This window comes from Bombus flavifrons, chromosome 10, assembly GCF_040668555.2.
Source record: "Bombus flavifrons isolate JBK064 chromosome 10, iyBomFlav1_principal, whole genome shotgun sequence".
NCBI classification, from domain to species: domain Eukaryota; kingdom Metazoa; phylum Arthropoda; class Insecta; order Hymenoptera; family Apidae; genus Bombus; species Bombus flavifrons.
This window is the reverse complement of record NC_138451.1, coordinates 435,655-460,798: the sequence shown is the minus strand read 5'-3', so window position 1 is coordinate 460,798 and position 25,144 is coordinate 435,655. Positions and strand designations below refer to the sequence as shown.

General features: G+C 38.2%; 1 protein-coding gene and 1 long non-coding RNA gene across 3 annotated transcripts in view; both read right to left on the bottom strand.

Moving 5' to 3' along the window:
- The window catches only part of LOC138183818 (uncharacterized), a 411,340-nt gene that overhangs the window by 252,084 nt on the left and 134,112 nt on the right, over positions 1-25,144 (bottom strand). The window lies entirely within an intron of this gene.
- On the bottom strand, positions 13,436-14,392 carry LOC138184342 (RRP12-like protein). Its single transcript, XM_069122229.1, has 3 exons — positions 14,002-14,392; positions 13,691-13,926; positions 13,436-13,607 (listed from the first exon to the last, which is right to left on the bottom strand). The coding sequence occupies exons 1-3, from the start codon at positions 14,188-14,190 to the stop codon at positions 13,436-13,438; spliced, it is 597 nt and encodes a 198-aa protein (XP_068978330.1). The 5' UTR covers positions 14,191-14,392.

Below are 25,144 nucleotides of genomic sequence, written 5' to 3'. Positions count from 1 at the left end.
CAGTTATTAATGAAATAGAAATGGAATTATACAAAATAATGACGAAAAGAATAATATCAACAATGATCTATCACATCAGAACGAAAGCTGGAAGAATGTAACTCCCAGCAAAAAACGAAAAATAACGTCAAACACAAATGCTAGGAGGGCTATAGAAACAGAAAGGCAACAATGGCTACAGGAAATTCCTCTACAAAACTCCTTCAGCTCACTGCCAGAAGAGATGGATTTAGGCCCAGCTGAAAAACCAATAACACACATTCCCAAACCACCACCTATCTACATGGATGCTAAAATAATAGACCCTCTCATTGATCTGCTAAACATCACGGCAGGAAAAGAAAATTACACCATTAAACAACTTAAATTGGATCCGGTAAAAGTACAAACTAATACCCCAAAAATTTATAGGAAAGTGACAGAAGCACTAAAAAAAAAAAAAAAACGCTGGGTATCATACTTACCAACCCAAAAACTGATAAAAGCTACAAAGCAGTAATCAGAGGTTTACACCCTAAGACAAATACAAATAACATATGCGAGGAATTAGTCAAAATCGGACATCAGGTAAGAACAATCAATAATATAACCAAATTTGATACTAAACAACCATTACCGCTATTTTTAATAGAGCTTGAAGCTAAAAATAACAACAAAGAAATTTTCGAAATTAAAAAAATTTTAAACACAATAATTACAGTCAAGCGACCCAGACACAAAAAAGACATACCACAATGTATGCGGTGTCAACAATATGGGACACACAAAAAATTACTGCAACAGAAATCCGGCGTGTGTCAAATGCGCAGGAAAGCACCTAACAATGAACTGCCCACACACGGGAAAAATAAACGATGTAAAATGTTACAATTGCGGTGGAAATCACCCAGCTAGCTACAAAGGCTGTTTAGTCAGAAAACAACTTCAAAGTAAACTTTTTCCGCCGCTTCGTAACAGGACATACAATAACTACCACACACAACATATAGCACAGTAACTGAGACAGCATGTAATGAAAATCAACCATAATAATACCAACACCTTTGGTAGCCGAAGCTACGCGCAAGTAGCCAAACAGTCAACACCATTAGATAATCAAACCCAGAACAATAAGATCGACGACGCTACACAAATCAAAGAACTGTTAAAGCAATTCATCAAAAACACGGAAATGCTAACAAAAATGATAAGCGAACAAAACGCAGTCCTTAGACAGCAAACGCAACAAATCACACTTATGCTACAACTACTTACAAACATGCTAAGCAAGAAATAAAAATGGACACGCTTAAAATAGCAGCCTGGAACTCTAACGGCCTACAACAAAGGGCCCTAGAAACTAACACATTCCTGTATAACAATAATATCGATATACTACTTGCTTCAGAAATACACTTCACTCCAAAAAGCTACATGAAAATACCGTACTACACCATATATGATACCAAACACCCTTCAGGAAAAGCACACGGAGGGGCCGCAGTGATAATAAGAAACAATATCACACATCACTTACACAGCCAAGTTAGTAAGGAATATATCCAAGCAACCACCGTTACAGTACAAACTAGCAGCTACTATTTACAGCTGTCAGCAATATACGCACCACCGCGACACAAAATGACAACACAAATGTGGGATGAGTACTTTCAACATTTAAGTGACAAATATATCGCAGTGGGAGACTACAATGCAAAGCACACGCTATGGGGATTAAGAATTACCACATCTCAAGGTAGAACCCTGGAAAAATACATTAGAAACAATAACCTCAATATATTATCCACAGGAACACCGACATACTGGCCGACAGACCTGAGCAAAACACCTTACATACTGGATTTTGCAGTTACAAAGGGACTAAACGCAAATAAACTAAATATAGCACCCAGCCTCGAGCTTAGCTCCGATCATACACCCATAATAATTACATACAGAAACAAGCCAATACTTTACAACAATACAGAGACACTATGCAATAAAACCACAAAATGACAAACATTTAAAGAAATAATCGAGAGCAAAATCAACTGCAACATCCCATTGAAAACACCTGAACACATCGAACAAGCAGTAACAACACTCACAGAAACTATTCAGGAAGCAGCATGGGCAACCACCATACCTGAATCAGCTAATAGATGAACAAAAATAATTCCGCCAGACATCCTTGAGAAAAGTAGAGAAAAAAGGAAAGCGAAAGCAAAATGGCAAAAACATAGATCAAAAGAAAACAAAAGACACCTAAGTAAACTTGTAAAGGAAATAAAAAACAAAATAAAAGAACACAACAACGAGTTCACAAAATTCATAGAGTCACTACCCGCACATGAGAACACCAACTACTCCCCATGGCAAACAATAAAAAAAATAAAGAAGCCAATAAAACTAGTCTCAGCAATCAGAAAAGCAAATAACACATGGACAAGAAGCAATGAAGAACAAGCTAAAGAATTTTCCAACCATCTAAGCAACACATTTACACCACATAATATCGATAACAGCAATCACAATTGTCATGCCGACGAGGATGCGTTAACCACTAGTACCTCAACTGACAAACACTACATCATACCTAAAACAACAGCACAAGAAATTAGAAACATAATCGAGAAAACAAAAAACAATAAAGCACCAGGAATCGACCTAATCAGTGGTAAAATCTTGGAAAACCTTCTTCCAAAAGCGATACGACTAATTACAATAATTTACAATGTAATATTAAGAATCCAATGCTATCCTAAACTATGGAAACTAGCACAGATCATAATGTTACGTAAACCAGGCAAAGACCCACACCAAACAGCATCTTACAGACCAATATCACTACTTCTCGTGTTTTCTAAAATACTAGAAAAAATAATTTACGCCCGCTTAAAACCAATAATAGAGAAGGAAAAATTAATAACAGATCACCAATTTGGATTCAGAAACAAACACTCCACGATAGAGCAAATGCACAGAATCATAAATGAAATAATGCTAGTATTGGAAAACAAGCAATACTGCACAGCCCTCTTTATGGACATCGAGAAAGCATTTGACAAAATAAACCACGAAAGACTACTTCAATCAATCAGAAAACAATTCCCGGAGCAGATATACCATTTAATTAAATCTTACCTAAGCAGCAGAACCTTCGTAGTAAAAATTAAAGACACATACTGTGATGTTAAAGACATCAAGGCAGGGGTTCCGCAAGAAAGCGTCTTAGGACCAATTCTATACACACTATACACGGCCAACATACCAACAACTACCAATAGGAAAATACTGACATTTGCGGATGACACAGCTGTACTAGTCAGGCACACCAACCCGGTAACAGCAGTCACATTACTACAAGGACATATCACAAAACTAGAAAAGTGGCTTCAAGATAAACAAATTAAAGCAAACCCTGATAAATGCAACCATATTACATTCACACTGCGAAAACAGATACCACCAAACATCTTTCTTAACGGCACGCACATAATACAAACAAGGCAAGTCAAATACCTAGGACTCCACATAGATACACAACTCACATGGAAACAGCATATCAAATCAATAACAGACAAAATACAGACGGCAAGGAGACAAATGCATTGGCTAACAAGACGGAAATCCAATTTAAGCACAAAAAATAAATTAAAAATATACAAAACGATCATAAAACCAATCTGGACGTACGGAATACCACCATGGGGAACATCAGCAATGAGCCATATAAGCGAAATAGAGACAATGTAAGCTAAAATTCTTAGAACAATAGTAAACGCCAGATGGTACGTTAGAAACGAGGACATTCGGAAAGACCTGGGAATACCAACGGTCAAGGAGGAGATTAGCAGATGTGCAAGAAGGTACAGAGAAAGAATAGCAACGCACCCGAACCGGCTGGCAGCGGAAACGATCAACACATCAAACATAGAAGGAAGACTAAAAAGGAAACACCCAACAGATCTCATAAAGGATATAACCTAACAAACACGAAGATGGTACCCCATTGGGGGTAGCCACCCACGTGATAATCAAACAGCTAAAAAATTCTACCAAATGTCCAAATTGGACAAATTATGAATGTGAAATATTAAATTTAAAAAAAAACTACTGCTGCAGCCCCTGCAAGCTCTCTCGATTGAAGTGGTCCTGCTGGCAAAGACGAAGCTCACGGAGCGGAACGGCTTTATCATTTAATTCATTTCGATTAGCATGGCATTTAACTTTGAAGGGATAATCAGTAAACACGTACAAACAAGGGTAAAATGGATCTTTCAGTTGTCACGATAAACCTAGCAAACAACGCGGCTTTTCATATATTCTACTTTCTCTGCATTCTCCAAAGCTTGTGTCTTGTCACAACGTCTTTGCCGAAGAATGAGACGCGCTTTTCGAAAAACTATCTATGCGATACAATTTTTTTATCCCCGGTGGTGGTTATAACGCGAGACACGTTCCCTGGTGCAGCACGTTAAATAATAACAGATACGAGAACCTGTGACACTGATTTAACGAGTAACAGGTAGATCTGATGCTCCAGTTCTGTGACACTGATTTTGATGGCATTTGATTTGTTAAGGCGCAGTCGTTCTTGGATTTGGTACTCTCGCAAAAGCTGGATATTTTTCTGTACCGAGCTGCCAGAATTTGATATCTCTGTCCACGAGGATAAGAACACTGAGACAACGGTCAAGAAGTAGAGATTGTCCTCTAGACCATAAATAATAATATTCTTTCGGCCCTAGAAGCCTCCGTTCCAGCTCTCACATAGGATTTCAATTGCGTTGAGAGATATTTAAGATGCGCGTGGCATCTTAAATCGGCTGGAGAAGCGCTTCGGCACACTATGTTACTTTATCCCATCGTTCATGGAACACGGCAAGTGCTATAGAGCCATAAAGAGGCGTATCAGGAAGGCCCCTGATAGATTCACGAGTTCTCTGGATCCAAAGAATTAAAGATTGCAAAAGCATGTTTCCGCAAGTTAGACGAGTGCTAGGCAACAGGGCTAACCTCGTGATCTTTGTCCTCAAATTTTCTTCAGACGATTCTCACCGTCTTCCACAGTTGAACATGCTTCTAGCTTAGTGCGACAGGGCAGAAGATGCGTCGTTACTGGTACCAAGCCGACAAACATGTTGAGATCATGACGTCTCTGCTGCCGCCGGCTCCCCATACTTAATAGTAGCGCGATGAGACGCCAAGAATAAACGTGTACGCAACACGCGCTTCTGTTATTCAGAATTGTGCAAAGTGACTTCCTTTCACATTATAAACTGTTCTCTATACAGATCTTTAATTTCCATTGTGCTCGCGTGCTATTTCATCACTTTAAACTTGTTAAACTTTTATCACTCGTTACAATAGCACTTGTTATTTGTATGCAGGGAAGCATTCTTTGTCCGGTCTTCTTTCTATCGCGCGGTATGTTTCGTGAATCCCGCGAGACCACTGGGTACAAATTTTGAATGTGTGCGCCGAAATGTGTGTGATGGTTTCTCAGATCCCAAATTTCATAACCTTGAAGATTCAGACCTTCGTTGAGTCGGCATTTGTCAGTTGTTTGTTACTTGTGTCAATATAGAAGTGTAACGACGCTAGTGGTTTTGGGCAACTTGTCTGAAAGCTAATTTCTCTACGATTTGCATGACATTGAAATATGTTGCAAGGCTCAACGTTGTGGACAATTTTTTCCTATACATATAACTGGCGATCGTTAGTTTACAAATTATGTACAAAAAATGTACAAACGAAACTTTGGGTCAACTTTGCTAATAGGTTACATTAACCCTTTTGCTCCTAACGCCCTATCTATCCGGCATGTACGATGTGACACTATAAAATCGTTTGTTCTTTGTAACTGCAAGACAGGTTACATTCAAGACTTTCTTATTTATACGGAGGCTGGTACTACCACAGAGTCCTAACATAAGGACTGTGGTAAATCAGGAAGTATTGTATTAGTAAATTAGTATTGGCGAATAGGAGGAAGTCTTGGCGTTCGTGAGATTTTCATTTAAAGAATTTCTGCTTCGCGTTGGTCCTAAGTTCTCCATAGTCTAAATCGAGCGTACGCTCTCTAACTAAATATGAATTAAAATATGTTGCGCGAACATAACACCTCCTCTTTTAGATGGGATATCGTTTGTTAGTATGCTTTCACACTCGTAGATCGAACACGTAGCAAGAAAATATTGAAGTGAACTATTCCCCCGTAGTGTATATGTAGGACTATAGTAGTGTATATGTAGGACTTATCGTTTACGCGCTTCATTCGATTTCCTGATTCTCTTAAGTGTGACATTTGACATCAGTCACTGATGTTTTTATCGGTTGAATGGGCGAACAGCAGGCTATTCTTCCATTTGCACGATGGTTTCCTCTTGGTTGAATTGACTTTTGTGTTGTCGATCTTGAACTAAGATTCAGCACCTGTTGTCCTGAAAGCGTGTGTTTTGCTGCTCCTTTTGGTTGTTTATGCCTGAGTCACGTACGAATTTCCGCGTTGACCGTTTTACCAATTCGACTCGGCACTCGGTCATCTGTATCTCATACATATTATCTATTTTTCTCACGAGGAGAGGAAAATGCTATTACGCATACCCAGTGACCCGTGTCACACGGTTGTAGAAGATGATTGGTACTGTGTTTTAAATGACGAGATATCTTGATATTGAAAACCGTCAAATACATTTTAAAATTATAGATACAGAGAATGTTCGCTAGGACGCCCGGTACTAACTGATTCGCTAAAACTATGTATCGATCGTTATTAACTTCACTCGAGACTGAGACTGAAAAACTAGTCACGTTACTATCGCGTTCGTTTATTTATACTGGTCGGGGGTATACCGAAAAATTTAAATTCGAATTTGTTTGACGCTTGCCTGTAGCAGCAACATTGTTTTTGCTCGGAGTTTACTTATTATCACAGTATGTATGTCCTAACGACGTTGATACTCCGAGGCAAGACAACAACATGATTCAAATTGTCCTCTAGCTTATGTGCCGCTACATATTTATATACAATTGAGTATACGAAGTTGAAGCTTTGTGGAAATATAACTTTTCTTAATTTTGAAAGGTGTGCAAAGATCAAGCCTCAAATGTTTATTAGTTCTCGCAAAAGTTATTTAGCAAATAAAACAGCGTTTTATTTGATCCTGATTTCTACAATCCTTGCACCTTGCACAACAACTGACAGCAACTCAGTTCGATAGACTCCATTGCTTCTCTACACAAGAGTTGCATTATTATTGCAAGTCCAATAGATTTTCGACTTCAAACTATTAAAAAATGGCTCCATAAACTAATAATAGAGAAGGAACATCAGCAATTTTACTCCCTTTGAAGTCTCACGTGGAACACAGTAAAGTTTGTATTTTTCTACGAATTTTACACTTCTGTGTCTTTGTCTTTTTTTGAACTACAGAATGAAGCTAGATCGCATCACAAAACTAAGGCTCCATCAATTAAGATATTATTTTTAGTGAACAATTCTGAATACTCCAAAATAGATGTAAGAAGTCGAAAAGAAAATGAACTTCCTGACCATTGGCCATAAAAGAAGTTTTCTGACGCGTAAGACACCGTCTGGTGTCATACAAATATCGAGACTTCTTCCGACAAATACCGTATACAGATAACGGCGATTTTCAAATCTCCTCTGATGTTCGTCTGTATCTGAAGTGGACTTCATTTTCTAGTAGCTGCGAGTGTTTTGCTTTGAGTGGAACATTTGATTGAAATGAATAAAACTGAGGGTCGGTGGTCGCTAATGTTTGGGTGGCTCTAGAGCGGTAAAGTTGGTACTAGAGGAGCATATGCAGCACATATGCTTGCTCAGTTCCTGAATAGCTGGGCTCTGCTTTAAACTGCGAGTAGTAAATGCCGTAGATAGATACCGCATAAAAGCGATAAGATAGCGAAATTCCAAGCGCCTTAGCATGAGTAACCATCGGGATAACATCGGGTCACTCTATCCGTCCTCAGAAATATATGATAGAAGCCTTTTCCCACTCCCACGAATAAAAGAATTTAAATACTCCCCCTAAAATCATCCAAGGCAGTCTTGAACAGTCACGCCTAGAGCTCGGAAGTGTATTGTAAACCAGAAGAAAAATAAAGTTTCTTTTTTTCTTAAATTTCTTTTTATTTTACGTGACATTTTTGGCGATCCGTGCCAGGATCCATTTGCTTCAATGTAAACGAAATCACGATTTCGGCGTACGCGCATCATTGAAGATTAAAGGATCAGCGGACCACTGCGAATCTTTGCTACTACGAAGCCCTGCACTAACTTTCAACGTTCCACTACGGTGAAACTAGACGAGAGGACTACGGTCAGCGCAGAGCAAGCCTACGAATAAGATTCGGAATCTAGAACCAACCAGAGAGGAAACATCCCAGAGACTCCTCAACGGCCATAGCTACTACGGTAAGCTGGAAATCTGGATTCATTTTTAGGTTACCGTGTGAGAAAACCAAGTTTCTCAATCGTTTCGAGTTCAAATAGCAACGATAGTTCAGACTCAATAAGCTCGATTAGAATCATGTCCACATCACGAAAAGACAAAATCGAAACTATTGATATCGCTTCTATAACCGGAGCTATGGAGAAGTTGACTCGTGCCATACTCTAGCAAATCGAACTTCTTGCGCGACGTATAGAAGAAACGCAACGAATAGCCGATATTGAAAACAAAAAACGTGCAGCAGAGATAGAATTATTAGGAAAACATATCTCTACAATAAATTTAGGACATGACGCTACTACTGAATTAGGCTCCTTTATTACCATGGACGAATCTAATACCAGTAATGTTCAGAGAAAACGACCACCTGTAAAATCTAACGAAACAGACGATATGGACAGTGAAGAAGAAGCAGTAAGTTGTGACAACCCTACGTACAATGCAAAAACCTGCCTAAACTTTATCCCTATACTCAATGGACAAGACGATATAGGAGTAGAAGGGTTTATTAAACGGGTAAGAGAAGCTCGAGCGGAATGTCGAGAAAAACGCATATTATTACGACTAATTCTAACGCAAAGAATCATCGGAGAAGCGGAACGCAGTATCCGCCACACTGAAATCGAGAATTACGAGGACCTGTTTGAAAGCCTCAGAAAATTTGTATCCGTGAGTATTACATCTAATGGAGCTCGTGATAAGTTGCAACGTACGCGACAAAACGTTAACGAATCGGTACACAGTTATGTGAAGAGGTTCCGACACAATCTCAACGAACTGATATACGCGCTTCAACACGAAATTCGCGATCCAGTACATCGAGCAGTCGCCATAGATTTTGAAACTGAACGAGCGACCGAAGTTTTTGTCCTAAATTTAAAACCCGAAATAGAAATACGCATATCGGCTACAAGACCAAAGAATCTCCAAGAAGCACAAGATGCAGCTTTTGAGGTGGAGTTAGTCATAGGGGAAATCGAACGCAACAAAAAAAATAGGAAGAACAATGAACCAACCAATTGAGAGAGCCAAAACCCGATTCCAAGGAACACCTAAACCAATGCCAAGAAACTTCCAGCAAGCTGAACGAACGCCACTTACCCAAAGAACTCAACTGAAATGTTTCAAATGCAACCAAATTGGACATGTCTCCAATCAATGTAGAAATTTTCAAACACCCAGCCAACATCCAAGACCACGACAACCTCGAGATACGCAACATAGAAACAGAAACTTACGACGAAACGACGGAAGATCGAGAAAAATTCCGAGAGTTAACACCACACAGGCAAACTACTCACAATACCTTTGTCAACCCGAACCGCAGAGCGAGTATTTCTGGTCGACATAAGAGCAGGGATAAACTTGGTGAAACGTAACAATACTGTCAAGGCGATACAAAGAGGACCGAAACAAAAATTTTCCATGGGACGAGACGTACACGAAACGAACGAATACGTAACGAAACGAATTTTTGGACAAAATCACATTTTTCACATAGTATCGAACAACTTCCTTATTATCGAAGACGGAATCATTGGGCTACCATGTTTAGAAAAGTATAACTATTCAATATCCAATGACAAAATCCGACTAAACGACAAAACCATTTTATTTCAGAAACCAATATACTTAACTTCTGGAGAAAACAGAGTTCAAACAATCTATCTGGAAGGCAAACCAACTAAAGTATGTTTTATCAACACTGGTGAGCAAAACATTGAAATTTCTAACAATATTTAAAATTTTCATGATGCTTCCAACGTATCAAAACTAAAAGGCCTAGTGAGAACAGATCACACTGAAAAACCAATCCGTGAATCCATCGAAAAGATTATTTTCCACTATATTGATATCTTTAATTTAGAAACCGACCTTTTGCCCTGTACAAAATTAACTCAGCACACAATTTCGTTAATCAAAGACAAAATTATTAACACACGATCGTATAGACCACCGGAATGTCATCGAGACGAGATTTCGCGACAAATAGGAGACACGTCGAAGAAAAATATTATAGAAGAATCCGAATCCCCTTATAACTCTCCGGTATGGGTAGTTCCGAAAAAATTAGACGACTCAGGAAAACAGAAATAGAGGATAGTCACTGATTTTAGGAAACTAAATGAACTCACAGAACAAGACGCTTACCCTTTACCTGATATAGACGACATTTGAACACAACTAGGAAACGCAAAATTCTATTCCACGCTTGATTTATCCTCAGGATTCCACCAAATTACAATGAACGAGAAATCTAAGAAATATACCGCATTTTCGACACTGCAAGGACACTTCCAATTCAATCGAATGCCATTCGGACTTAAAAACGCACCCGCTACCTTTCAAAGATTAATGGACAGAGCCTTAACTGGGCTTGTAGGAAAATATTGCTTTGTTTACTTGGACGACATAGTGATATTCGGAAAAACGATTCAAGAACACAACGAAAACCTCGCGATAGTATTTCAGAGACTCAGAGAATTAGGACTTAAATTCCAACCGAACAAATGTGAATTCGTAAAACTCGAACTAAAATACTTAGGCCATGTAGTTTCAGCCGAAGAAGTTAAACCAAAAAAAACTTTCGATTACCCCGTAATGCCACGGACGTGAAATCATTCTTAGGTTTAGCAGGTTATTACCACAAATTCATTCGCAACTTTTCCAAAATCGCGAGAAGCCTTACAGACTTAACAAAAAAGGACAAGCCATTCCATTGGACTGACAAACACCAGACTAGCTATGATACTCTAAAAGACAAACTTTGTAATTCCCCAATATTAGCTTACCCAGATTTTAACGAAACCTTTACCTTAACTACAGAAGCGAATAACGAAGGACTAGGAGCAATACTGTCACAAGACGGTCATCCTTGTTGTTACGTTTCAAGAACTCTAAATCCACCCGAACGAAACTATGCCACGACAGAAAAAGAACTTTTAGCCATCGTATGGGCCGTGAGAAGACTTAGACAATACTTGTTAGGACGACGCTTCATTATTCGAACTGACCACCAAGCTCTTAAGTGGCTACACAATTGCAAAGACCCCTCTAGCAGACTGATTCGTTGGAGACTTAAACTCGAAGAATACGACTATGAAATCGAATGTACAAAGGGTAAAGATAACACAGCTGCAGGCGCCTTATCTAGAGTTCACACGGTAACTCGCGACGAAATAGTTAACCTCGACCTAGTAATTGATCACACTAACTCATTCAACGCATGGAAAGACAACAACGAGAATCCGAAACTCTTAGAAATTAAATCGAATGACCAAACATTTTACCAATTAACTCGCAACGATTTAGGAGAATAAGACGAGACACTTTGGATCAGAAGACTTTACAAAATTCTTAAAGATACAACAAAAATCGACATAGGACATAATGATTTCACTGAATTAGAGAAAACTCAGATTAAACTCATGCTCATATATTTTAACGACACATACAAAAAAATTACTTATGCGCCTAATCTCATCTTAAAATTAGACGAAAATGAAATACTACAAGCAATAAAGGAAAACCATAACCACACCGTTGGACATTTGGGGATACAGAAAACGTATCAACGGATCAAGGATAAATTCAAAATCTCCGGACTTTTAGAAAGAGTAGAAAACTTCGTGAAAACATGCGATATATGTCAAGGAGAGAAACTAACGCGTATTAGACCCAAAGAATCCCCGCAAATCTCAGACACGCCACTTAACCCTAACGACAAAATCGCTATGGACATGATAGGACCGATGACAAAAACCAAACGCGGAAATCAATACAACCTTTCAATTCACGATGAACTTACGAAATATCTGATATTAGTCTCCCTTAAAACGCAACGAACTGAATATACATATTTTCAGCACCAAAGGCGATCCTAACAGACCAGGGACAAAATTTTGTTAGCGATTTAATGACGAAATTTGAAGAAGCCTTTAAAATCAAACACATCAACACAATTTCATTTCACCCACAGAGTAACGGGTCCCTCGAAAGAACGCATGCTTCAGTTAAAGATTTAATTCGTACTGCATTGCACGACAATGACAAAGAATGGGACGAAGTACTTAATTTCATTTGTTTAGGATACAACACCGCGAAACATGAACAGGATTCTCTCTCTTTGAATTAACTTTTGGGCGAAAAGCTAACTTACCTTCCGCAATATCCAAATTCCCCACACTTACCTATGATGATATGTACTCACTTTGGCAAACACAGTTGAATAAATATTGGGAAACAGCTCACAAAATACTCATTCAGAATAAGCAACGATACAAGCGAGACCAAGAAAGAAAGATTGTTAAAACTCAGACCGTGTTTAGGAAAGGAGCCGGTGTTTAGGAAATTCGAGGGCCCGGCATATCTTGTCCCAGGGGATGCTGTTGACATCCAGCAACGCGGCCAACGCCACGTAACCACGCTGCTCGGCCCCCTCGACAAGGGAGCGTACACGGGCGACAGCGTCGGTCGTAGACCGCCCCCTCCGGAAACCGAACTGGCCGTCGTGCAGTCCGGTAGCACTCCGGGACAAATGCGACTCCAGGCGGGCAGCCACTACTCTCTCCAACCTAAGCTCCCTTAATACTGCCTCCGGTCGTAGCACTCTTATCGCAGCTCCAATAGCGTACTCAGCGTCATTTTTCGACGCAAAATTGTAAGAATCACGTAACTCAACAAGACTTTTTAATATCTCTATTAATTGCGGACTTCTCGCTTTACCAGTTACCTGTAATAAAAGGGAACGTTGAATTGTACAACATTGACAAAAGGGTAAGAAGCAGAAAATCGATATTACCTGAAACAGTAGGGCTATTAAATGAAGAATATGATACCAAGCTTCCAAATATTGATAACCTAATGCTTGATGGATCATAAAAGTTATCTGATTTAATTATTATTCTTTGTATGTATTATTTATATTTCATCATTTATATCATACTTTTAGATATAAGGACACTATCAATCTAATCTTACGTTTTCATTGATTGTTCGGTTTCACATATTTTACCGACACAATCTTGTAATAAAATTTTTATCGTGTGCGAAGAACCAGATATAACTTCCGATTTGTCCGAAAGCCACAATTGCATGCATCTGTCTAAAATTCTTGGTGAAAGAACTGCGCATAAATTTAATGAATTGCTATAAAGGAAAAATACATTCAGCAATTACTATCTCTTCAATAAAATTGGATATAAGAAGTTTAAATATAAAAGTTTGTTTACTGCGCTAAATTTAAATACGCTTCTTGCATTACGGTTAGCCACGCTAAGGTTGGTTGTGTATCAGTTGCTGGAGGTTGATAATCATATAAGGCAGTAATGATTTGTCCATTTCTTTGTACTGGTAGAATAGCTTCTGATGGTCGAGAAACGAACAAACCATGAAAGGTTTGTAGACAACATGAAGTTACTAACACATTTTTCATAGTCATAAGCTTCAATAAAGATTCACTGATAGTCTGGAAAACAAAAGTTCGTAATAAAAGTTGTATAATATAAATATATGTATTTCCTTAACAAATGTTGACAAATACCTTCACATGAATCTTTGGTAAATGATGGAAAATGTCTTTTAGTAGTGTAAGGACATGAAGAACATTTGTAATACCATCGTACTCGGAGTAAAGTTGACTAATACAGAATTTTGCAATGTATAGAGTAGCTGGATGATATTGCGGTGGGTTTTCACCTTTCATGATATCACCTCCTATAATTATTAACATTGTAATGTTAAAGTTTATAAAAAATTGTCCAATTTATTTGAATAATTTATTCATTCAAATTTGTGCTACCGCTTAATATGGCACATATTCCATGTTGTGCTGATTTTCTCAATTGTGGTTTACAATGTATACTAAATGACAAAATAGCATCTAACACTTGCATCGTAGATGAACTAGACCATGTGGCTGCTTCTTGTGCTCGAAGGAGCACAGATAAACAATGAATACACAATTCGGGCAATACAGTGAAAAATGAAAAATATAGATGATAGATAGATAGATAGATAGATAGATAGATATGTGATAACTTATATGCGTCTTAGAGTAAGGACAAGTAATGATGTTTTATTTAGAGTTTAGTTTAGTTTAGCTTAATAAGCGATACTCAATAACAAAAGAAATGATTACAATCTCGTCGTACATCTTATTATCATACTCTCCGGCTCCTCCAGTTACACTCCCTGACTTTTCGATTCATACTCCGCGTGATCTCAACTCACACTGCGCTTCTCAACTCGCATTATGGCCGTTCTAGCATCCCTTTGTCTTTTCCTAGGCCCACCACACACGTGTTCCGCAGACGCTCGTGGCCAGGGTCACGTAGGCCTTTTCTACGAAACTATGCACTTGAAAAGACCGATGACACATTTGATGGACCCGAAGGCGCCTCGGCTCTCGCGACATTGTTCATGGTTGACTCGATGTTTCTTAAGCCCTTCCCCCGATACTACAATACGATTATGTACTAACCTACTAAATGATATATTTCAAGAATTACTATAATTGATATAAAGGTCTTTGGTCGGTGTTGAAGGTCAAGCTTTTGAGAGATAGTTGGTAATAGCGGAACATATACCGCAGATATTATTGCTCAGTTCCTGAATAGTTGCGTTTTCAACTATTAGTAGTTAGAAGTAGTTAATGATAGTAGTTAATGATATATGAATAAATAAATAAATAATAGTCAATAAATAAATGACAATAATAATTTAACATTTAAAATAAATAATAAAAAATAAGTAAATAAATAACAATATTTTGCTCATCCATCTAAAAATACGTTGCACGTCTCTATAGAGTTTCTTAAAACATTCATAACAATCGTGTTCATTTCACTTTTCGTGACGCTATGTTCCCTTAAAATTTCGATGGTTTTTGGCGTTATGGCCAAGACCACGGGTGAAATCTCTCCATCGTCCACACTGTATTTTGCTATTAAGTGGTTCAGGCATGGAAAGTATGCGTCGACCTTCTCCTTCTCCGCTTTAAGGAAGCAATCTGAACGAGAATCCGTTCCTCGTTTTCGAAGTGCGGCTTATGCAGATTACCTCCTACTTTTATCGTAGGCTCGACAAATACTTCATTGTTCTTACCTAATTTATTCGCGAGGTGGGACTTCACCACATCGTGTCTTCTTATTAGATCTTTGGTGTATTGGCACAAACCTAAGATGAGTCCTAGGTTTCCTGGTTGGGCGCGATACTTCCTGCAAGCCACGTGCATTATTTTCTCGGCCCCTGCTAATGCAGTTTTTGTACCAAAGGTGTTCGTCCTTACTCTCAGTGCCTCTATAAACCTTGATGGCTTGAGCAAATTATACTTCTTCAACCTTCTTGGCCCTGACTCCTCTTTTCGGATCACTGCTTTTCGTGTTTTCTCTTTAGCCTCTTTCTCGCTTTTTCAATGTCCTCAGAAGTGGCCGGGCAATTAGTCCTTAGGAAGTTCGCTATTTTCTTTAATTTTTATCTTCCTCGTCGCTTATCAAGCTAGACGCCGAATCCAGTGAGTTCTTTTGCGCTCTTTAGAGTACAGAGTTTCACAATGTGTTCAAACCTCGGTAACCCTAATCCTTCGCACACTTTCGGAGCATAGAAGAAACCAATGGCTGTCGAAGGCACCAGATGTAGTATGGCCTTAATTTCTTGCCTGACTTCGCTATCCAATATTCTCAAGACACCGTCGCTTGGTGGATTATTCAATAGATTATAAATGTAGCGAGTGAAGATGTAATTTACAGTTAATTCTATTGTCTGGCATGGCTTCAGATAGAGCTTTCTGACTCTTCTCATCACGCTCAGAATTTCCGGCACTATTATGGCACAGTGGATACCCTTCCAAAGCCCCATTTTGGCCGCTAAATATCTGAAGGCTTGCTCCGGGTCAATGGTTGATACCTGAGCTTTTTCTAATTTTATTTTAGGGTCTTTGACGAACCAGGTGCCCTTTTTGCGACTACCTGGAACACTTTTTTCTCTCGAGATAGACATTCCCAGGCTCTTCAAGTATTTGTGGAGCGTATCCACCTGACATTGTGCCTCCCTCTCATCTTCACCCATCAAAACGATGTCGTCAGGATTGGGCCTTTGTTTTTATCATTTATATTTATGCCACTGGTTTTCTCCTCTATTTCATCCATCAGCGGTTCCAAACCCTTGCTGCACTGCGTAGAGTCGCTAACATTTCGGTATATGGCATCTCGCCCCATGGAGCTTTGGGAAGCTTCTCCCACAACTTATGCATCTCCATTGAATGGGGGTATCCGCATGACGCAAACTAAGGTGCTTATCCAGGTCCCTTAACGTCATAAAGAAAAGGTGGACTTCCGTTTTGTCGCAGACCGGACAAGCGATCATATCCCCCATTAATGGGACCAAAATCTTAAAGCAACTAATGTCCAGGGACATAACCCAGTCGTCAACTACGTCCTCTCCGAAGCGGATAAATCCGCCACAGCGCTTCCGGGACCGAGAAGCGCTGCGTCCGAGGCTTCGTCATTATTACTATTTATTTTTAAAGAATGGTTTTCTTTCCAATCAAAAAAGTTTCCAAGCTGATAATCCAAATTCTTGCGAAGTCGTCAACAATTCCCATCAAAGGAACAGATTCCTTTTATATTTAAGGTCTCCAATGTATCACGCTATTAACCGTTGGTTGGAAAGCCGACTTATTAAATAAATGGTGTCTTCCGCTCCTTCATCGCCACACTTCGTTTAGTTATGAACGCCGCGTGCGGGCAACAAATACCGGCGGTACCACGGGGAGGTAGGCATGCTGTTAACAGGTATTAAGAGAGTCATAGTTACTCCCGCCCTTGAAAACTGAAATACAGACGGTTGATGGCCGTCGAACACTGGTACCGATTCGATCGCGTCTTTTGACTTAATCGGTTGGGAGTTACCCTCGATCGCTCTGGTCTCTCGCGGTGTTATCGGCAATGATGCAGGTATTTCAGTTTTGTTTGTTACCCTACTTAGATAAGCGCGTTTTCCTCTAATTTAGCAACCCTTAGGCTCTTGTCGGTTAATATGGGAAAATTTTCATCGCACGCTTTCACTTTTTTTGACAACGTCAAGAGCGTGCCCTCGCTCAGTGAGTCTCGTGCGGTCGACATGTTTTCTGTTTATTTCGTCAATACTCGTAAGAACTTTAATCCTCCGTGGAGCGTATCCGCTGCCACCACAAATTTTATATCTGTATATATTGTTACGTTCTATTTAGTTGCCGACCAGAAGGTAGCGTTAACCGACGTTTAGTGCAATTGCCAATAAGCTTCACTTTCGGCTAACCTGCTATCTGCGGGAATACTGGCACGGGAGAGGATTAAAGTTGTTCGAAAGTAAATTTACAATATGTAATGATTTATTCAAATCTTACTCGATTTCGATATTGACAATTAACTGGCAGACTGACAAGATGCTGATTCTTCGGTTGAGAAGATGATAATTAACTCTTCGAATGGTAATTATTCGGTTGACGAATGGTAATTAATTAATATTATTCGACAGGCGAACGATAATAATTATTATTACTCGACAGACGAATGGTAAATATTCTCACTGACTTCTCTGAGTCGCTACATTTATATCCGTCGGAGATGAAAAAACATCATCGGGGTCTTTCTTCTGAAAATGTTTGAGAAGATCCCCAACGTTTGTTCAACTGCCGACTTTATTTACAATTTAAATTGTCGTAATATCGCTGTAGAAACATAATTAGGTAAATATAAAGACATAGTTGATAAGTTCTCGCAAGATATAGATTTTAGCGGCCCTAACTGCCTTTCACTTCAAATACTGTAAACACGGTTTCAAATAAACGTTTTAAATTACCTTGATTCGAAAGAAATAAAATTTTACTTTCGCGCTACGGATCGTGCGGGTCGCGGGACATGACAGAGGCATTGTTTTGCTAAATGAAGAGTGATAATATAATGCATGATTAATGCATGATTAATTAGCCTAGGTCCTGTTTTTAATATTTGATTTTATTCGACTGCATTTGGCCTTATTTCATCTACTAGCCGTCGGTTTTTCTTAATCGCTACGCAAGCACGTGTTGCCGTCGGGTATGTGTCGCTATCGAGTTTTACTGCCTCGGTTCCCATTGTTGGTATGACATACGGCCAGCGTTACAGTTACGTAATTATTTCATTTTAACCACTTCTAGTTAATTATGATTGCGACAATAGATCATGGGAGTGTGGTGTCTTCACAAGTGATACCCTCCTTTCTCTCGTGGGTTATTTACATTTTCCATTTCTGCTGCTATATTTTTATTGATTGTAATATAATTTGACACTACGTTTGATGTACGATACAAGAAGCAATGAGAACATTCTCAATATTATATGTTTTACGAGTTTCTATTTTCCAAATGTTATATTTTATAAATGACATACATGTGGAAAAGATATGAAAGTTATAGAAGGAAATCTAAATAGAATCTTGTCACATTGTTTGTTGATTACTCTTAAGATGCTTTGAAAGCAAAATGATAGCGTATATCTCTACAAAATATTTTAATGTTTTATTTCTCATTAAATTTTGCAAGTAAATCAATTAGTTTACCAAAGTAAGACTACATATACATTACAAATAACTATTTCGTCATAAAAATTACAAAATTTATTAACAGATATTGAAACATGGTAACACAATCCTTAGAAAGATCTGTAAAATATAACACAAGGGTGAGCGGAGCGCAGTCGCCGGTATTAACAAAAAAAGGCTATGCTAAAATAGTAGGTCGTATTAAACGATCTTTCATTAAACGATCTTTCAATAAACGATCAACGTTTTTTGCAACGATGTAAACATTTGAAACATTCAACACTGAAACACTGGATCTTATTCGCCTCTCACCGTAGAGGAAAACTGTAGAAATTACGAAAGTACGTTATGCAGTGTAGCAAGTATTGAAGAAAGGATGTATTTAACGATGAAAAATAATTTGACTGCAATCCGTTAGATGGGCGACATTGTAGAGTATCCACGAAGTTCTTAGGAATCATGCAGTACTAAACGATTATTGAGATAAAAGAAAAGAAGAAGAGAACTAGAAAGATTAGAAATGATATACTTGTGTTACGAACTCTGAGACGAAAACGGAAACAGAAAGAAGATGCACGTGATACGCTTAGAATATGCACATGCTGGGTAGTGGAGAAATGATACATATGGATATATAAAAGGAAGAAAATAATATGGGATGGATTCTTTCGTTCGTGCACTTAGATCAGCTGACCATGTGGTTAGTATGAATTTCTGTAATAACGTCATTGGAAGAAATGGAGCTAATTATTCCTGCGCGATATGAAGCGTAGCATACACCAACCTTCTGATTATGGAAATTTTCATCATTTTATAGACGAATGTATTTGTATGATTTGAATGTACGACCATCTCTAAAGAAATTACGTGTAGAATTTTAACATGTTTCTCTTGGCATAAAAATTGTGCAATGTGATCCAGCAACAATAATATAAAATTATATCAGGTTGCAGTTTGTCTGGACGAAAAAACGAAATATTTACTTGTGTAATATTCACAAATAAAACTATACAATTGTGAGAGAGATCGTAATCGGACGAAAATGTTGTACCATTCAAAAGAGTTTGTTAAAAAAAGTTGAAAGAAGTGTTGGTTTACTAGATCATGTGAAACAAGAAAGTATTCACATAATGACAACTCCGAGGCTCTATTCTCGAGGTTATTGGATTTGGAGGTCCAGTTCTACCCCACAAATCCTCGCAGAGCCTCTTCACCTCCCTTGCCACTGGCGGTTACCTGCCTCGTTTTAAATAAGCCAAGTCATTGTTGATAATTACATCAGCCAAATTCCTTGTCATACTTTAAGGATTTTCTGACAGGGCGCGTTCGCGTCGCTCCGTACACTGTCCGTGTGTACAAACAGTACGCCGCGAGAGTAATCCAGATGTCGTCATGATCAGAAATTTACTCCGTATGAAGAAAGTCCATCGAACTCGGTGTATTTATTACCGTTACGAAACATATATACTCCAATAGGAACACTACTAAGATGATAATGCTCGAAGGAAAACACGTCAGAATCGCTGTCTCTCAAGTCCATTCAATGAGTAAGTGACGAATGAAAATGCGTATTAACGTTTCGTGCAAGTATCCGTAAAGTGGTGAGACGTTCGGACAAGTTTGTTCGATGAAGATCAGCTACATACTCTGTTCGCGAATGAAGAAATGAGCACCTAAGTGGGTGAAAAAGGAAGGGGAAATAAGGAGAATACAAAGAGTTGAGGAATGTAAGGAAGGGAAGCTAAATCTCAAAATAAGGAACAAGAAAAAACGAGCTACTTACAATGACTCCGTTGCTAGTCATCTGTTCTCGATGGCAATTGCCTGTATCACCGCCCTTGTTGAATATTTTAGAAGTTATAGTATATTTGAACATATTATATTATATTTCGATACACACTACCTTTTCGACCACTTGTTTCCGTGATTATGACTGAAGAACAAACAGAAGATACTTATCGCAAATTAAATTTAAGCACGAAGAAACTTTTTGCGATGTTAACTCCAAATGGGAAAATATGTATATATCAGAATGGATCATGACCTCCCTACTTTTACATTAAGTGTTTTGAGAAGTTGTATTTCAAAGCATGGCATGGTTTTCGTTGGAGGGAATGGTTTCGTGGAAGGAAACTTCAAATAGGGAAAGCGTCAAATTATGTAGCTCTGGAAGAATAATATAATTTAACATGAAAATATTAAAAAACTGAGTACATCGAAATATAATAGATACTTTACAAGGGAAGTAAAACATGAAATATTAATATAATCAATATAACAAATCATTTATTTTTTCTAGAATATATTTTGTATGGTGCGTGCTATCATTTTGTTATCTCAAATTTATCTTCTATTTATATTTCTTTACATAATTTTTATAATATATTTATGAATCAGATGTATTTTCATAACCTATGTTCTAGCGATTTTTCACATGTTCAATGAGATATGTAGTATAGGAAGTGTATAAATATATATTTTTTATGTATCTTCAAACACAAACTATAATATCGAGCATGTTTAATCACACAGATAAATGCTGGAAAAATGAAATATAAACGACAAAAGGTATGCGAATCTTTAGTTACAAAGGAAAAATAACGATAATGATTATTTACACCGATGATTTATAACGATTACTTCTTCATACTTTGATCTTCTTTATTACGCACTTTGCTTGTACGATAAGTCAACCTGTTCGCCTAATGAAAGTTTTTGCTGATGACTAATAATGTGTCACGTAAATTTTAAGGGTTGGTTGATGAAATAAAATAGCTGAGTCGTAACACAACTATTAACTTGGTTTTAATTGAACTTTATTATGAATTCAGCAAGCACAATGTAATACACACTGAATTAACATAAATCACAATTCACTCCAACCACGTTATGTAACACTTAGTACGCGACTGTTACAAGGGTAGAGACCGGTAAAGATATGTTGACTATTCTGAGGATACAGGATAAGTGAGTTTTACTGACGATACTGTGTCTGAGGAAGGCTAGGGGTGGGTGTGTTTAAGGACACGGGACTATCGGATTTGTCGATGACAATTTTGGTTAAGGAAGCGAGGGCAGTAGACACCGTCTCCGATTGGATAATAAGACGGTTGGCGGACCAGGAAGGGTTTTAGCCGCCCTCGCGATAAAGTTGCTAACGGAACATACCAGATGTGAAGAAAACCAACTTTCTATGCTAACACGTGGTGGACAATAAACGTAAAAGGGAATCTAAGACAAGAAACACTCGCTTGGTCCGAAGGGCCTTAACTACGAAAATTCCAAGACCCCTGGTGGGTACTTAAGACTATTGAGGATACGCGCCAAGGATGTGCAGACATCTGGGTGCCATCCTGTCCGCGGTGTGTGGCCTGGTCTCTGATGTGAATTGGCGTTACAAATGCATCGTAGTAAGCACGACTTCAATAGATTTTGATAAACCAATAATATGATATAATTATTCACAGTGACTAACGCGTGTAAAGGCGCAGGAGACAAAGGACGACGCGAATCGAGAGCAACTCATGTCGTTGTTTTGCCTCGGGTCATTGACACAGCCTTGACGCATGAAACGTAATGACAAATAAACTTCGGGCAAAACAATGTCGCCGCTACATGCAACCGCCGAATGAAGACGAATTTGAATTTTCCGACTCTCCCCCGACCAGTATAAATAAACGGACTCGATCGCGAGCAGGGCAGTACATACCGAGTATCTATCAGTTAGCAACCAGTTATCAATCAGTTATCAATTAGTCGCGCGAAACAGTATCTAACAGTATTTAGAGTATCTCGAGCATTAACGAGTATTAATCCGCGATTTCACTTTGCGATTTATACTTTGTACTAACGACCCACGTATACAGGCTGTACATTAATTTATCATTTTAAATATATTCGACGGTTTCAACAACGAGCAATCTCATCCTTTAAACCTCACGTACCAACTATTCCCTACACATAAACATCTACACGTGTATCTTGTTTTATGTAACGCTCGATAGATTTATTCAAAGTTTCTGTCAAGTTTCTACAAACATTCAATTAATAAAAACGTCGAGTTAATTTTTCAACCTTAGAGGATTTTATCTAATACTTGTTTATATGGAAATCTTTCGATCACGTGTGTCTGTACGATATAATATTATTCGTATATATTTCCCTACCATGTAGTATAATGCATTTTCTAATAACACAGCACTACATGTTTTAAAATAACGAAGTACTGCTTGGTTCGAAACAACGTACGACTATGTATATCGAAGTAATTGTTACGACCGTTCGCGGAGAGACGTAGTCGCGAGGAAAACGCGTCAGCGAAAGGCGTAAATTCTCGCTACGATTCGGATAATTGACTCCGCAAATTAGTCGTTTCCCTGTTTCGATTAAGATAACAGAATGAGTTAGAATGAGTTGAATGGTTGGAATGAGTTTAATATTGAATTAACAGATTTAACATAAACTTGTATATTTGACAATATCTAAAAATAATATAATGAACACGCCACAAATTATTTAACGATTATACTATTAATTTGTTAGTAATTCGAACCGCCTTTATAATATTTCTTTATATATTCGTTACATTAAGCGAATTTAATTTTAGTCGTCTAAATCTCTCGATGGATTCCTTTTGAATCCTTAAATAATACTGATGCCCTTCGATTTTTTCTTTGTCTTCTCTGAGAGAGGACCCCCACTACGCTCGGGTCACGCCACCGTTCTCACCTATGCTCACGTATGCTACCTTCTTTGTGTAGATGAAATAACGGACCGAAGACGAATCGAGGTTTCTAGAACCATGCGCTTGTCACGTAAAATAAAAAAAGGAGATCTCAGATGAAAAGAAAAATAAAATATAAAAAAAATAAAAAGAAAATTTATTTTTGAACACTTGGTTTACACTAATCACGATTTGGTTCTGAACTGCAGCCGTGACTTTCCAAGACCAAAGCTCTTACAATTTGACTTTCGATTGGATCTGTTTCTTTTTTCTTCGTCACCCCTCAATATCCCCACTATCCGCACGTTTGTTAGGCGTCAGCGACCATTGCCACGCACGCCTTTTTCTAGAACATTCGGCGGACCGTTGGGATGTCGATGGCTCATTAGGCACTTCGGCGATATACGTTGTTGCCGAGTGCCGCCACAGCTTTATCTCCATCATCAGACTCGCTTCCTAGTCCACCAACCTTCTTTTATCCAATCAGAAGCAATGTCTACTGCCCTCACTTTCCTAACCAAAATTGTCATGAACAAATCTGATGGTCCCTTGCGTTAGACACACCCACGACTAGCTTTCCTCCGATACAGCATCGTCACTTTACCTCACTTGTCCTACACCGCTAGGAAAGACAACTAGTTCTTCTACACCGCTAGAAGGGTCAACTTACAACGTCGAAGTCTAACGTCTAAATTTAACGTCTATTAAGTATCCTCTAGTGCTATGTCCACTAACATAATAAATTCAACTATAAGAGCCTTACTCTATTGTTCATATCTATCTTATCTTCGTGCCACAAGTTGTTATCTACGATTTATACCTACTCAACAGTGTAACTTAAGTGTTGGAAATATATAATTTATAATTCTGTGAATCACAGTGTTATACTAACTGAATCATCCCTATTATCTTAACGGAAATCAGGGGATCGATCAACTCGTTGTGTCGATTATTATAATCGTAACGGGAATTTACGACTCCCATTGACGTCTCTCCTCGCGACTGCGTCTCCCCGCGATTGGACGAAAATACATCGATAATGCATAATAACAAACTTGAAACTTTAGCAACAATAAAGACTAAACTCTAATAAATATGTAAATTGGAACTCTAACATAAAAGTTTGAGAACAAAATATTCAGTGATTTTTTCATTGTACTTTAATGTTAAGAATTTAAGACTTTATTTCAATTAAACAGGACATTTACAGCTTTCTAAATTATCAATCATTGTTATTGTATAATTAACAATAATTGAAACAAAATATAATAAATAGAATAAATTGAAATACAATATGTAAAACTACTTACATTCTTGAGTTTCTGCAGAAGCTTTGCCCTCTTGAGTGATGTACTGACTCTAATACCGAAAAAGAATGTTCAAAAGAATATAAAATAAGATC

Bases quoted from the DNA above. Each gene is read 5' to 3' on its own strand.
- LOC138184342 (XM_069122229.1), bottom strand. From the start codon at position 14,190: ATGTTAATAATTATAGGAGGTGATATCATGAAAGGTGAAAACCCACCG. The intron at 13,927-14,001 runs GTATTTGTCAAC...TTTGTTTTCCAG, and splicing joins TACCAAAGATTCATGTGAAG to ACTATCAGTGAATCTTTATT. The intron at 13,608-13,690 runs GTAAACAAACTT...TTTCCTTTATAG, and splicing joins GCGTATTTAAATTTAGCGCA to CAATTCATTAAATTTATGCG.